Below are 15518 nucleotides of genomic sequence, written 5' to 3'. Positions count from 1 at the left end.
TGGAGCAAATGAACCTCACCTGGAAGGACTCAAGCTATACAAATATTGACAAGAACTCTAAAAATAACCATGACGTAAGTAGTATTCACTATTCAACTGATAAATAATATCAAAATCAAATAGTTAACCAGGAAACAGTTTCATGACAGTGCATTGCAACACCCACAACACGTGGACAGAATTTCCATGATGTAAATAAAGGTTATTTTGTCTCTCGCGCTCGTCCACATACAGAAGAGCAAAGGTAGGTTCTGTTTGCTTACACCATCCCAGCAAACATCTTGTGTGACAGCTTCGTCATGGTCTCTCATCTCAACAGCTGTACATGGCTTGTGGGGGAATTCCTGGTTCCTCCAGTAGACACAGCCTTTCCCCTGCTTACTTTATGGGAACAAGGGGCTGGGCCACTCAGATGGTTTTCCTCAGAAACTATTATGTGTTGATTCACTGTGAGGGGGCGTGCTGTTCACTCCCACTGTTTCCTTCTTACTGGGAAGTGACTGTTAGGCTTACCGTAGGGAGGGAGGGAGGGAGTAAAGGAGGGCGGCAGGCCGACGGGTGATGTGAAAGATGGTGGTATTTAAGGTTGTTGGCTCTGAATGTCAGACAGAGTGCTGTATTCTTCCGTGGTACTTGGAGGACATGGGAGAGGGTGTAGAACATGCGTGTGACCCGATGGCTTAATGTACGCCGGAATCAACACTAAAAGATCTGCTGGAGAGGGGGCTGCTGAGGTGGGTTTTACTCTGCCCGAGTGCAGCCTCGGGAGGCCGTCATGAGGAGATGGACTTTTGATTCATGAATGAATGACAGGGGTGAGTATTTAGAGGACTGGACTCATTTTATCTAAAAAAAAACAACTATAAAAATGTGTCTAAATCAAAGAGGAGCACAATGTTCCTATGGAACCGTTTACAGAGCTGTTAGTAGTTGAGAGTACATGATGTCATCCGACCATTCTCATCTTTTTATTAAGACTTAAGTAATGACTGCACAGGGGATTTTTTAAAAAAACTGGTTACAGGCTGTAGAACTGGTGGTTTCCAATCCAGTTGCCGAGAAGATAGGAGTTTCCTGAACATGTCCTGGTGTGGCCTTCCTCATGACGGTTCATTGCACTGTGTTGCATTTATCCTGAAAGAATGTGATGTATTGAATGAACCACAGTTACTCACTGTTCTGTCACTGTCAATATTGACTCCAGTATTCGAATGAAAGAGCCGTATTTGGGGGGCGGAAGAAAACCTGTGATACAGGTTCAGTGATAAATTGGCTGATAACTATCCTAAAGTTTTTTTTTTTTTCCTGGGAGTGTTCAGAGGCCATAACTGATGAGTCATTTTATGCTCGAACTACAGCCCTATCACCATCGGTGCTTGCATCAGCCCGGTCGACACACTTTTACTTCAGTGCTTGTGAAACATTTCCAGGAATACTTTAGATGAGGAGATGGCTGGATTCCTCAGATGACCCCGAAAGTCTCCAGGATTTGATTTGGCTTTTAGATGTTTGTTTTCTACTTCCTTTGGAACATAAAAATGCCTTGATATGTACCAAAATTGTAAATTCAAAATTGCACTTCTGCCTGATACAACAGTTTGAGATCTACTGTACAGCTGTCAGTGTAACAGTCTCTTGCTCAATCTTCCAAGGAAACGAGAAGGACTAACAACTCGTGCTTTTCTTGAGAAGTAGTGTGGGGGTGTAACTTCAGTATGACACATCTCATACAACCCATGACCTATATTATTAATCTTTGTACTTTTACTGTAAGTTCACAGGCTGTGGGTGGCTCTGTATTTGAATTGTAACGATAAAAGAGTAATACATGTGATTTATAATGAACATTTAATTTGTGGAAAATCGCAAAATGCTACAGTATGCAATAAGTGCAAGTGTTAAAAAGAACTAGAAAATGATAAAAGTAATTTTAAAAGTCAAATGTTAATTTTAAATTATAAATAAATACACATAGATGGAAGAAATCCTAATAAAGGATTATAAAGTCCTATCGAAATAAGAAAATAAAATGTCGAAGGTCAATAATTGGTGGATAAATTGTTTTTAAGTCATAAAGAGTCTCAAACTGTGTCGTGTATCACTTTTGAGGCCCAAAGGATTGTGAAGCTGCTGAAGATCTGATTTTGAGAAGTACTCTACTATGAGAACTGTATTCCATAGATGGTGGCGTCTTCAGTAATCATCTATGGGCTCAGTTCTTTTGGCATGGTACTAATGTGTCACCCGCAGAGAAAGGAAACTGTGACTGTTAAAAGAATGAAGAGGTATGTGTTTTTTTTCGGTTCATTCCAGCTTGGATGTTTTGGCAGCATCGCCGCTCCTCCACTCTTCAAGATCATTTCAAATTGCATGTTACTGTGTATAAATTTAACACAATTCTAAAGTGAGATAGAATGGTATGCACATTTCTATGTTTTTATTAAGGAAGTCAAAATGAATTGTTTCCAATGTTATGTTGTATTATGTATTAATATTACAAAATCCTACGGGTTTTTTTTTTTCGTATGAACAAATGAATGACAGCATTCAAGGACAATGGCTTTCAGGCTTGAGTGAAATATAATGCTACTTAACACACACGCGGACCGATTTCTATCCAGAGCTTATCTGTAGGTCCATAAAACCTGCAGCCATGGAGATGGCCGTTTGCTAGATAAGATATAAAAATTACGTTTGGATATGACAGTCTCGCTCTCAGGGAGGGAAATTCCAAATGTTAATTGTGAAATGAAAAATATAGAATGTAATGGATATGAACAGATATGGACAAGAAATGATGAGCTATCTAAACATAAATAGTATTTAGTAAAAATCCCCCCAAATTCCCCCTTTCTGAGCTGTGATCAGGAAAGCCACCTTGGTCAAGAATGACTCCTCTTATCCCCTCCACCATCTTTTCAGCTACTGCCATCAGGCCAACCCTTCAAACATATTTAATGACTTTTAGTGCCACTGTTATCATTGCCCTGGATAATTTAAAGTATGCATCTTAACATTGTCAGTTTCAGCCTTTAACTGTTTCTACGGTTGTGTTCCTAAATGAAATGTGATTTTTTAATATGCAAATGAACATGGGAAATTTTTTTACATTTGTGTTACTTCCAACATACAATAAAGCTTTGTTTGATCTTCAAACGCAATGAAGTTATTAATTCTACACCACCTGTAACTCAAAGTAATAATTATTTGATATACATTGTAATGCCACTGAGTCATGTGGATCCTGTTCAGCATTCTTCCAACATGCGTGTCACTCAAACTCTTCCTGTGATAGGTGACATTGTACGACAACACCCCTCCACACGCCCACCAACCACAATCCTCAAAGCCAAACCCCAAACTGGGACCGAAGCCATAGTGTTCTGGGAAATGAAGCCACAAGACTGGAAGATGCTTCTCACACATATTCATGTATTGGCCATATTGATTGAACAGCATCCTGATTGAAGTGGTTGGACTGTGAAGAGCGCTAATGTTCTAGCCACTATAGGCATAGCTGCTAATAATGCCGAGTGGAGATAAATGATCATGGGTGGTGCTATAATGGAAGAATGCTCCATTATAACAGGGTAATATTGATGAGAAAATACAAAAGAGTGTGAAGGTTGGGGGACCATCCTGATCCCTGTGAGGAAGGTAGTTGTGCTTCATTCATTATCAGTGCTCTAAATCAGTATTACTGGCCAAATAAAGATGGCAACACTAATGATAGTACAATCTCAGGGACGTAAATAAAACATCGCCTGAAAGCATATTGAGGTCCTCTTACAATGAGTATAAGCAAAATTATATCTATGGAGAAAATAGTTTTGATAAAGGAAATATTCACTTCTTCCCTTGTATCATGATTTGGAATAAAACTGGATCTGTACCAAGAAGCTTACGTTGTTGTATCTAAACAGCAAATAGACAAATCACATAAATTTAAATTCTGATCATCTTTGATGAATATGTGGTGCAAGAGAACAGGCATGGCATCATGCAAGATATTCTGTTTTCTAATTCACTCTAAATTGATTTCAAATCAGAATTTATTCAACATATGCAGTAAACTGAATATATATGGTAGGTAAGCAGCAGCTACCACATCAGCTGTTCTTTTTAGGTAACTATCTAACTGTAAACTTTATGGAAAACATGCTATAGAAGTGAGGTTATTCATGACCTCTTAACTTTTCTGTGGAGGTCAGACTGTTTATCAGGCCTACTGAGTTTGCGTGGACCAAAAGGGACTCACCTGCAAAAGGTAATCCAAATTTTACTACAGCGCAAATGATCTATTGAACATTAATAAAGTTTTAACTGTAATAAAATATCAAAACAGGGCTGCACGGTGGTGCAGTGGTCAGCACTGTCGCCTCACAGCAAGAAGGTTCCGGGTTTGAGTCCCGGCTCGGGCACGGGATCTTTCTGGGTGGAGTTTGCATGTTCTCCCCTTCCTGCGTGGGTTCTCTCCGGGTACTCCGGCTTCTTCCCACCATCCAAAGACATGCAATTGGGGACGAGGCTGATTGATACTCTAAATTGACCGTAGGTATGAATGTGAGTGTGAATGGTTGTTTGTCTCGCTATGTTGGCCCTGCGATGGACTGGTGACCTGTCCAGGGTGAACCCCGCCTCTCGCCCGTTGACGCTGGGATAGGCACCAGCCCCCCCGCGACCCTTAATGTAGGAATAAGCGGAAGACAATGGGTGGATGGAAAATATCAAAACAAACTAAAATCTACTATTTGTTAGGAATTTTTTTTGGATGCATTTTTTGGATGGCCATTAAAGAATACAATATAATATCCTTTACTGGATACAAATTAATAACTTTATTCACCCATTGGAACTAACAAGTGCAGCAGGAACAAAGCACATTTTGCTTGTTATTAATCAAATCATTATAAAATTAAAGTGTTACAGTTGAAGGAATAAAAGGCGGGTGTTAAAAAATGTTTAAAAAAAAATAGGTTAAAAAAACAATTTCTTAAACTAAAGGAAAAATACTCCTGGCTATCTCTTCTGTCAAAAGACTTTTTTCATGCACAACACCCAAAGCCAAGCAAACTTAAGGTTACTTCGTGATTTCCTATTGGGCGACGTCGGCCAGTGACGTCATCGCGTCCAACAACCAATGCCTGGATTTTTTTTCTGTAAAGGATGAGGTGCAGGCTGGGCCCCCACCTGGTGTAGCCCAACGACCCGAGTGGAACCGAGTTTACCATAGACAACATTGTAAAGTGAAGCTTCTGTTTTTTTTATGGTCTCCGTTTTTACCGGTTGTGGGCAACAGAAGATAAGTGCTTTGACGTATTTTTTTTAGAGTAACCAGACAGTCCGAGGCCGAGGTATGGATGAAGTACGGCCTACCAGTGGCGCCCAAGCCCACGGGCTAGTGTCGCTGTTTCCCCCTGGACTGCAAGCTATTTATGGGGAGTGCCGGCGTCTGTACCCGGACCAAGCGAACCCACTTCAAGTTACAGCCATTGTAAAATATTGGTAGGTACTTACTTTTCTGGTGTTACTAGCATGGTGCGTCTGTATAAGACGATCTTGTTCAGTGTTACTTTTTTAGCCAGGAGATAGCCTCCAAGCTAACATTGTCGCTACGCCGAAGAGCCATGTAGAGGTACAAAAGTGCTACATCGTTTGGGGAAGTTAGTATTCACTTCTCAGACGGATCTAATTAACGACTCTACATGTTAAAAGAGCTCGTATGTATATTCTAGATGTCCCTGAGTGTTGAAGCGTTAACGCGGACAACTATACTGTCAACAAAACAACTTGTGTCACGGCTGAATGTGTGAACTTTATGCCCCTCACAGGTTAGGTGGTCCCGACCCGTTAGACTACATTAGCATGTATAGGAACATGGGCTGTCCAGCGCAGGATATCCAGGAGCACTGGCACTATGTCAGCTTTGGACTGAGTGACTTATATGGTGACAACAGGGTTCATGAGTAAGTAACGTACAACTGGGGATTATTTTGTGTTGCAGCTGGTCGAGGAATAGAAGACGAAGCACTAAAGATATTGTTCATTCAGGTTTTTTAGTATGTATGCTAAATTGATTTTGAGGCTTAAATCTGCACATCGTAATTAGCATGCCTCTTTACAAGTCTTTTGTTTTCCTACACCCTGCTGTTGATTTTGATAAGCAATGTGGTTCTGACAGTCCTCATGCATTTGAAACAGAGCTGCTGTTTACAGTCTCACTGTGAGTGTCGGTGTGTCAGATTTGCAGGCCTTGATAAACCCAGTGGGTTTGGCTTTGAGCTCACTTTCAGACTCAAAAGAGAGGTGGGAGAGACAGCACCACCAACCTGGCCTGCTGAACTCATGCAAGGCTTGGCTCGCTATGTGTTCCAGTCAGGTAAGTGTCCAAAAACTAAAAACTGTCTGGAAGTATTTCAGCATTAGCCTACCATTAACGCTGCAGCTATTTTATATGGGATTGATCATAATATATGTTTCTATAAAACCAAGTCATTCATTGTCATATTTCAGTATGAAATTGTTGAAATTAACTTCCAGCAGTATCAAAATAATTATGGTGGACGGGTAAGAGAACACTCACTCTTGAATTTTCCACTAGGATTTTTTTAAGTGATTTATTTGGAGGGAAAGATCAGGCAGATGTAATAATTAGTGGGGAAAACAGCATGTTTTACCACACGTTTCTACATGTAAGGTCAAGAATTTCTTACAAATGTCTGATTGGACAAAATGAAATGCCATTTTATATCCATCAGTTCAGAGGTCAACTTCAGTGACATATTGTTATATTTTCTTGTTATTTTTTTGTATGTGATTAGAGGAAGGGCTACCATTACCTTAAAGACAAATTCCATCCAAATTTTAACTACACTTACCTATGGGTTTTGTAATACCTGGACCTAAACTGACTTTTGTCTGGTTAGGGCATGCAACAAAGATGATGCAATTCTGTTTTTTCTTCTTTTAACACACCCTTCAAGTGATTGTGGGATATATTATTATTATTATTGTTGTTGTTATTATTATCGGCCAAGTTAATCTACATACCATATTACACTCTTGTGCCACACATTTAAGTCTCATGTTTGACCTGTGATGTTTGAACTCCTTTCTTCATCATCTTTAATGTCAGGGTCAGATTAGGGAAATGAAAATTGTGAGCGTCCTCCTGTGGCACTCTCAGGCAATGAGTCAGGGTTGTAGCAGTATTGGATTTACATAGCTTTGTTGACTTGCCTGAATTCAGCATTAAACTAGGGCAGCAATCAGAAGTGAGTCATGCACCTCTGCAGGACACTGACTCTTGAGTATTTTGGTGTCTTATGATGTCTTCCAGTTGAACTGGGAAGTCAGACTTTCCAAGTTCCTTGTCGGAAATTTCAGTTGGAACTGCCCCTTAGGTCAGACTTCCTGCTCGGAAACACTGAGATACCTGACAAACCCCTCATTCACAGTTCAAAATTGCGGTTCTAACTACTTCTCAAAATCAACACTGTGAATGCTTTGATAACATACCATTTTTAGCATGCCTGTATTATTTTAGTCACTTTAAATCTATTCCACCATTACCATTCGTTTGTATGCACAAAATACCACCAGAAGTGTTGCTGTCAACTGTAAATAAATTAATCTGCCCCAGTCTTGATTCAACATCTGTTTTTAATGTTGTTTACATCAGCTTGTCAGTTGTTTCTAAATGTGAAGACCCTCAAAAAGTAGCCCATATTTAGGCACTCATGTTTGTTGTAGCTTGGTATTGACAGGAAGTGTGTGTTCTCCGTTTTTCAGTATTTTTTTCAATATTATTTTGACATGAAAAAAACAATCCATTGTTAAGGGTAGTTATTATTGTGCCACAAACCTTCTGGAATCCTTCAGCTGGAACATAAAGAGGGTGACAGGGACATCTACAAGGCATGTAAAAAGAGAAGCCATTCTCTCAGGCTCCCATCTCCTCGCCAACCCAGCCCCTCTCTCCAGCTGGGATCAATTTGCACGTGGGTGGGCTGGGCCAGGCCCCTGAGCTAAATGAGGGCTGAATCCTGGCTATCTTCCCCCTCACTTTTCTCCTGCAGCGAAACTGGACTGGCTACATGTTGCGTCCCAAGCAGACAGTGCTCAGATGAAAATGTAGATTTATGCTTTTCCTGCCACACTGGGGTTTAGCTTCTCTCTCTTTCTCTTGCTCATTTTCATTGTTTCACTGATCTGTGTCCCCTGTTACTGTAACTTTGCCTCAGTAAATCTTAACTGTCTGATGCTGAAAAGTAGGAAAGTATGAAAGTAGGCTTGCTCCCTCTGCAAACTAACTCTCATGAGAGAGTGTAACTCGAAGCTGTGTTTTTGTTCATGTGTTGAGAGTAAATGTTTCTTCTTCTTTGTTTTTTCCTGTCCTATACAGAGAACACATTTTGTAGTGGGGACCATGTATCGTGGCACAGTCCACTAGACAACAGTGAGTCCCGCATCCAGCACATGTTGCTCACAGAAGACCCACAAATGCAGCCGATTCAAACTCCATTTGGCACAGTGAGCTTTCTCCAGGTATGTTAAGATATGTTATACTTACCTGACATCAGGTGCTTTAACAGAATATTTTAACTGTTCTTGACCTTGATAAAGTGGATATATATACTTCTTAAAGAACCAAAACAATAATACCTCTGTTTGTTTTTATCATTTTTAATGTTCAGAAGAGGAAATTTCTTAAAGGAATGAATGACGGAATATACACGTATGCACTTCTGCTGTGGGCAAAATATTTGTCTCTGCGTGTTTGTAAAATTATAGGACTTTGAGTTGCAGTTATTGTAGTTTTAGTTTTTATGTATATCCATCAACCCATTGTCTACAGTTTTATTATTATGTCTTAAAATAAACACTACACACACACTCATAATTTTTGCCGACAGGGAGCCCAGGTCCAGTTACGGTACACGGAGGGCAATGAAAACTGCGCCCCCCCCCCAAAAAACTCAGACTTTTCTCTCAACTTTTCAATTTCTGTGTGCACATGGCCTTGCATTACTATTTCCTTTTATGGGGATTTGTCAGATGATTATTTGGAACAACTTTTTCATCTTACAAGAACCATGAGATTCAGATTGCTAGAACACGGGTCCAGACAATGTTGTGGTTCAAAGGTCCCATGAAAGGAAAAATAATTTTTCCCAAACAATCAAAATGGGCATGTACTAATGTTACATCCAATAAGAATACTTTCTCTGATTTGTATGTCCCTGCTCTATATGGTACAGAATGCAGTCTATCACAAGGTACTTTTTTCCCGTAGACTTACATTATTAAAAAAAAAAAAAAGACTGTTTCCTCAAGAACAAATTTAAGATAAAACCTTATGAAGGTTATCAGTGAATGTGGTTCACTGTGATCCTTCCACCTCAATACTTAAGCTTTGAGTCATCTTAAAAATGATTACATTGTTGAGTTGTTCTTTGGGTTGCAGTTGAAATTCTTATGAAATCCCGCAACTCTTTCCCTGCCCAATCATTTCAAACCAGCTGACTTTTTTTTTTTTCTTCAGATGAAGTGGCACTTTTTTTTGCTTCACAGTAATATGAAGCTTATTTTAAACGTCAGAGAAATTCCCATTCAACCACAGAATGTCTAAATCCATCAACAATAATAATAACAGTCAGATACAAAGTAACAGGAGTGTAGAGCACTCTTTCTCACTTTTCCTATATCCTGTAGATTGTGGGAGTTTGCACAGAGGAGCTGCAGGCGGCCCAGCAGTGGAACGGTCAGGGCATTTTGGAGCTTATGCGGGGAGTCAGAGTGTGAGTACAACTGTAGCTCGGATCACATGATCTGCCTCGATTGAAGTTGTTTGTTTTTGTGGTTGTTCTATTTAACTGTTTATTTCTTAGGTTTTATTTTGAGAAATAACTTAGTTTTATAAGTGATTGTTAAGTTCTGGTGCCTCAATTGTCAGCTATGTCTTAGTAATTATAATGTGCAGGGATAAAAAAAAACAAAAAAAACCTCATTTTATGGGTTTGAATGAAAAATTCAGTATTCTGTGACACTGACTTTGGAAATGTCAGGTGTTTTTGATAGAAAATGATTAAATACATTTAACATGTCTTCTGTGGTATGTATGGAGTCCAGTTAACAGATTGATTGTGAGCAACAGCAAGAGTTACTTGTTCATGTATTAACTTTGTTAACATGAGGTTAATACTTCCTGTGACTAATGTTGATGATTGTCCTGTGTACAGAGCTGGTGGCCCCTGGCTCATCACAGACATGAGGAGGGGGGAGACCATTTTTGACATCGATCCACACCTACAAGTAAGGCTTTATTAAGTTCTGAAGAACCAGCTGAGGTCACTGTATTGTTTTTATGCAGTGTGGTTTTAGATGTGTAGTCTTCTTCTTCTCACATGGCTGCTTGTCAAATAACTAGTTATCTGACATTACTATATTTGATCTGGCACCCTATGATAGACCCACACCCTGGTTACCAGTGTTTGCATGGCTTGGAGGAAGGAGTTGATGAATGAACAATTGTGGGAATTAAAAAAGTATTCTAATTGTAAGCAGTTTAAGTGTCTAAATGAATGTTTTTCAGTTCCTTGTATTGATTATGGTATGCAATATCACTACATTTCAACATGTCACAGTTCTAGTTAAATTACAACAGCAGGTGCATCACTTAACACTCCAATAGTGTTTAGCGCCTCCTGCTGGTGCATGAATCATGATGCAGTGCTAGTGTTAATGATTGCGTATGATTCTTGCTTTTCTAAGCAGGAGAGAGTGGACCAGGGTATTGAGACTGAGGGTTCTAACCTGAGTGGGGTCAGCGCCAAGTGTGTGTGGGACGATCTAAGTCGACCACCAGAGGATGAGGAGGACAGTCGGTCCATCTGCATAGGATCACAGCCACGGAGGCTCTCGGACAAAGGTATGTGTCACCATCTCTATAGCTACTTTCTTATGTGAAGAGGTTGTCCTTCACTGTGGGTGTATAGATAGAAAAGTCGATATACTTTAGTCATCTCTGTAGGTAAATTCAAATTTGACCAACAGCTCATGAAGCTACCTAAGAAAATAAAGAGACGCAGATAGCCAGAATACATAAAAGACATACAAGCACATACTGATATTCTAAAATAATTCCACTTTCAGTAGGAGCTACCATGAACAGACTTTACACCCAACCTGTGTAATGAGAGTTTTGAGAAAAGTTGAAAAACTTGCTAGCTAAAACATGGCCCCAGTGTGTATAATTAAACAAACGAATAAAGAGCACTTTCCCTCAGAAGTGCATTAATTATATGAATAAATGGAAAAAAGCTAGATTGCACAGCCCCAAATAAACTGCCACTGCCATCCCTCCAGGGAGGAGTTGTAGAGCCAAATCGCTGTGGGACAGAACAGATTTTTTTAGTCATGTAGGTTTAGGCAGAGCAACAGGACGGCAACACAAAGAGCTAAGTTACCTTTAGCATCGGAATAGCCAAGTTCATAAACTGCCACTGCTTTCTCTAAATGAGAGCAGTTTCAATTGTGATTATGTGGGGGCGGTGTAAGACTGAGCTAATCCAATAATTATGAGTTATCCCATCATGCACCACTGAGGGCAGTGTGTCTGTGTGTGTTGACAGACACTGAACAGATCAGAGAGACCCTGAGAAAAGGACTGGAGTTCAACAGCAAGGCAGCGCTACCGCCCATCAACAGTCAGCGACAGAGCCACGAGAGGCCTCAGTGAGTTACACACGCACAAACAGTTGTCTTATATTACTTGTGGGACCCATCTTTGATAGAAAGCTTTCTCTAGCTCCTTATCCCAATGTCAGCCATGGCATCCTCACTGTAAGATTTCAACAGTCCTTGAAATGGGTGTGGTTTGGTGTTCTAGCAGAAAAGCTGCTAGACTTCGTAAGAGTGGTGGGCCCTCAGGTTTCAGAGCCCATAAATCTAGTAAAACAAGCCCACACACACAAACACTCCTCAGCACAAAAGTTAAACCAAGACAAGTTCCTACACTTGGAGCAGTGACTCACAGCAGAGACAGCATCTGAGCTGTAGTTGACATGGTTCTTGGCTACCACTCTAATATACTACTCCCCTGGTGTTGTGTCTAAACCACTGAAGGTGGCTGCTGCATGAGACGGTCTCTCAAACTGGTGTCTGTTCAGTCCTATTGATAGGTGAAGCCCAATTTTCCCCCGCTTCCTTCAAAGTAGTCTTTTTTCACAGACCACTGTTTAGTCTTTGTGAAACCATGGCTGACTTTTTCACTTGTCTTGTGTTTCTTATCACTCTGTTTTCTCTGTTCCTCAGGAGTCGAAAGGACAGTTTAGAGAGTGAAAGCTCAGCAGCCATTGTTCCTCACGAGTTGGTCCGAACGCGACAGCTGGAAAGTGTCCATCTGAAGTTTAACCAGGAGTCAGGCACACTACTGCCCCTCTGCCTAAGGTACTGCACACCCTTTGCTGCTCTCACACGTGTATCATTTCTGTAACACAGACTGACGATAACTAATACAAACATTTGTGTTGGATGGGTGGGACCAAAACCACCAGATGACACCAGGTTCTCCAACCTTGAATAGGGGCTTTCTACTCTTCCCTGCTTCAACTTTTGCTCTGATGTCAAATTAAAACATGTGTTGGTAGAATGTCCAGTGCTTCAAAGGTGCTGAAAACACAACCAATCTGAGTTGAGTTTAAGTTTTATGTTTGACCTGGATTAAGTAGCCGTCATGCTAGAAGTTAGTCACTTGGAACCAGATCCACAATCCTTTTTTATCTGCCTGGCATGTCCTGTGAAAATTGCTGTTTTTCTGACACTAACAACGAACTGGAAATTATTAGAACACAGCTTGAGATATCATATTTTTCAATCACCTCAGTCTCTCATATGCATGTATAAATGTGGACATACAATTTTAAATGAGGAAAGGAAGGAAATTTATACTAAAAGGGAAAAAGGACATGAATAGAACATTAAAAAAAGGTTTTACATGACAGTCAGTGGTGGTAGAACTTACATGGTAAACTTGATGTAATTAGGCACTACTTGCTTGGATTATGTTAGAAACATTTCTTGGAAATGTGCTTTTAGCCAGGTGCACTACCATTTCCTATCAATTACTGTCCAGTTGAAACTGAATTTTCTAAATGCTCCTCTGGTTGAGTGTCTCTCTGCAGCCAGGAGAGCAGGATGAACTGTCTTTATTTAATCTCCGAGGCAAGAACAAGACCAGGGCCAGTTTACAGAGAGACCATTGTGTGAGAAACGTGCAGTGACTTAAAGAGTGAGAACACGTTGTAAAAGGATCAGTTATGAGATTCTGGCACAGGGTTATGTCCTGTGTTGCCCACACATTATTAAAGATTTCATATTTGAAAAGGTTATGAGAAGCATGCCACAGTGGCCAGCATTTCACACAGTGGAGCCGAGCTAACAAGACTTGAGTGTTCTGGTCTCATTTCTTGAGAGGTCTCTATCTCTGTTTGCACCCTGTGGGCCTCATGCATCGATGTACTTAAAAGAGTAAATGCCAGAACTAAATGTCTAAAATCTGTATGAAATTCAAAACCATGCACAGTTACGTGAATATTTAAAGTTAAAAAATCTTTTCCTGTGAGATGTTCACTGCCACACTATTGTCTGATGTGAATAATCTACTTCACACTGTTGTCTGTTCCAGGGGCCGGTTGCTCCATGGGAGACACTTTACTTACAAGAGTATCAATGGAGACACAGCCATTACATTTGTGTCTACAGGAGTTGAGGGAGCTTTTGCTACTGAAGAGCATCCATACGCTGCCCATGGCCCCTGGCTTCAGGTATACATACACACACACACACACACTTTCAAGCTTGGTGTCTTTATATTTAACGTGTGGTCTTTTGTTGTCCCTGTGAAGATCTTGTTGACTGAAGAGTTTGTAGAGCAGATGCTTGGAGATTTACAGGAATTAAACACTCGTGAGGAGGTAAATAATTAATTGTACTGGACCGTAAATTTAAATTTTGTGATCTTTGACACTCCTTCTGTCTTTATTAACCTTTTTATTTCCTGTCTGTATTTATAGACAAAGTTACCAAAGGAGTACAGTTGGCCAGATAAGAAGCTGAAGATCTCAGTTCTACCAGACGCTGTGTTTGATAACCCGCTGCAATGAGACAGAGACACTTAATCACTAGAAGAAACAACAAACACACCTGCAGACACATGAGCCCAGATGAGAGTCTCCAGGACAAGCCGCCACCCCTGAGCGATCAGCGTGCACAGAAAAGTCTTGTGCTCTCACAGTGAACCTCGTGAACTCCTGGAGACGATCAGCTGATCGGGGGATGATGTGTAAAAGACATTCGACTGTTGCTGTATTCTGAGACTAGCCCGACTGTTTACATTTCTCTGAGGCTTTTCAAGTAAGCCGCAAACCAGCCTGTCCACACAGCGTGAACGTTTATTATAGAAGACATGCTCACTGTAGGGCGAAACAAGATGTCATTCCCCTGGCAAGGCCTGTCAAAGTCTCAGGTCCAAAATCATAAATGCAGTTAAGTATGCATCGTGTGATTACCAGGCATTGATATCCTGAGCAGTAACTGGGTTGCAATTCTCAAAAACAGTTCTATTTATTCCAGTGGCCATAATAATGACAGAAAAGTCAAATCTTAAACCCTTTTTCAGTGTTTTCGCCAATGTAGCTATTACATGAAAGTATTTACAAATGCTGGACATTTTCTCTTGTATGTGTTGTTGTCATACCAAAGCAAAGTCTGTCAGCAGTGAGTTTTTCTTCCCTAATGTGTCATGGTTGTGTAATGACACGACATACTGAACAATGAGGATTCACTCCCTGTTTGTCAGAACTGTTTTCTTCTGTATCTGGCAAATACTGCAGGTACAACCACTTCTCCACTATGCCAAGTTGAATGTGTCTCAGCCTCACACTGAAGTTATAACACACACATCAAGTCAGCTGAACATGTTTGAAGATTAGGAATCTCTCAAGTGTTGTCTCCAGTGTCCACGAATATATGATTTATTTCCCCAGTAGGACCTGCTTGAAAAGGATTTAAGTAAGACTCCTCAGTGCCTTGAGTAAAGGTGGAACACCTATTCTGTCCTTCAGCTTCTGGGTTGTCAAGACTCATCACTTTGAATCAAGGCTGATGTGTTCACTGCCTCTTCCTGAAACCAGCGTTGCATTCCACCAAAACTAACTTTTTACTGCAAATATACTCTTATACAACGTGATGGCATAACTTTTGTTTGTCTTGTCTTTTTTTATTCAGAGTGGATCTTTAGATGATATTGTGTTTTGCTATTACCGTCTCATTTGACTGAACTTGCTGATTGTAATCCCAAGTGCATTAAGAAGTGTAGGTTTTTACACTAATAAAGCTGGAACACTTGATAAAATAACCGATGGACTTCTTCCTTATTGAGATTTTATCAAATTATATGTGCTTAATCAAATTATATGTGCTTCCAGAGAGCAGATGGGCCACTCTTAACCCACTCT

The 15518-nt window shown here is 40.3% G+C and overlaps 1 protein-coding gene across 2 annotated transcripts; it reads left to right on the top strand.

Annotated features, from left to right (window-relative positions):
• The first annotated feature begins 547 nt into the window (after positions 1-547).
• On the top strand, positions 548-15418 carry sufu (suppressor of fused homolog (Drosophila)). Of its 2 annotated transcripts, none has more exons than XM_086180796.1 (13): positions 548-815; positions 5330-5505; positions 5832-5966; positions 6243-6379; positions 8405-8547; positions 9715-9800; positions 10242-10314; positions 10777-10930; positions 11634-11736; positions 12316-12450; positions 13688-13826; positions 13908-13976; positions 14076-15418. In XM_086180796.1, exons 1-13 carry the CDS (start codon positions 807-809, stop codon positions 14163-14165), a joined length of 1449 nt encoding a protein of 482 aa, XP_086036922.1. In that variant the 5' UTR covers positions 548-806; the 3' UTR covers positions 14166-15418. The 2 variants fall into 2 exon arrangements, with proteins under 2 accessions (XP_086036922.1, XP_086036921.1); XM_086180795.1 differs by having other exon boundaries at positions 549-815; positions 10774-10930.
• The last annotated feature ends 100 nt before the right edge of the window (positions 15419-15518 follow it).

Source organism: Aulostomus chinensis, chromosome 16, assembly GCF_037954235.1.
Source record: "Aulostomus chinensis isolate RoL2024-O1b breed Wild chromosome 16, RoL_Achi_v1.0, whole genome shotgun sequence".
NCBI classification, from domain to species: domain Eukaryota; kingdom Metazoa; phylum Chordata; class Actinopteri; order Syngnathiformes; family Aulostomidae; genus Aulostomus; species Aulostomus chinensis.
This window is presented reverse-complemented; position numbering and strand designations above follow the sequence as displayed.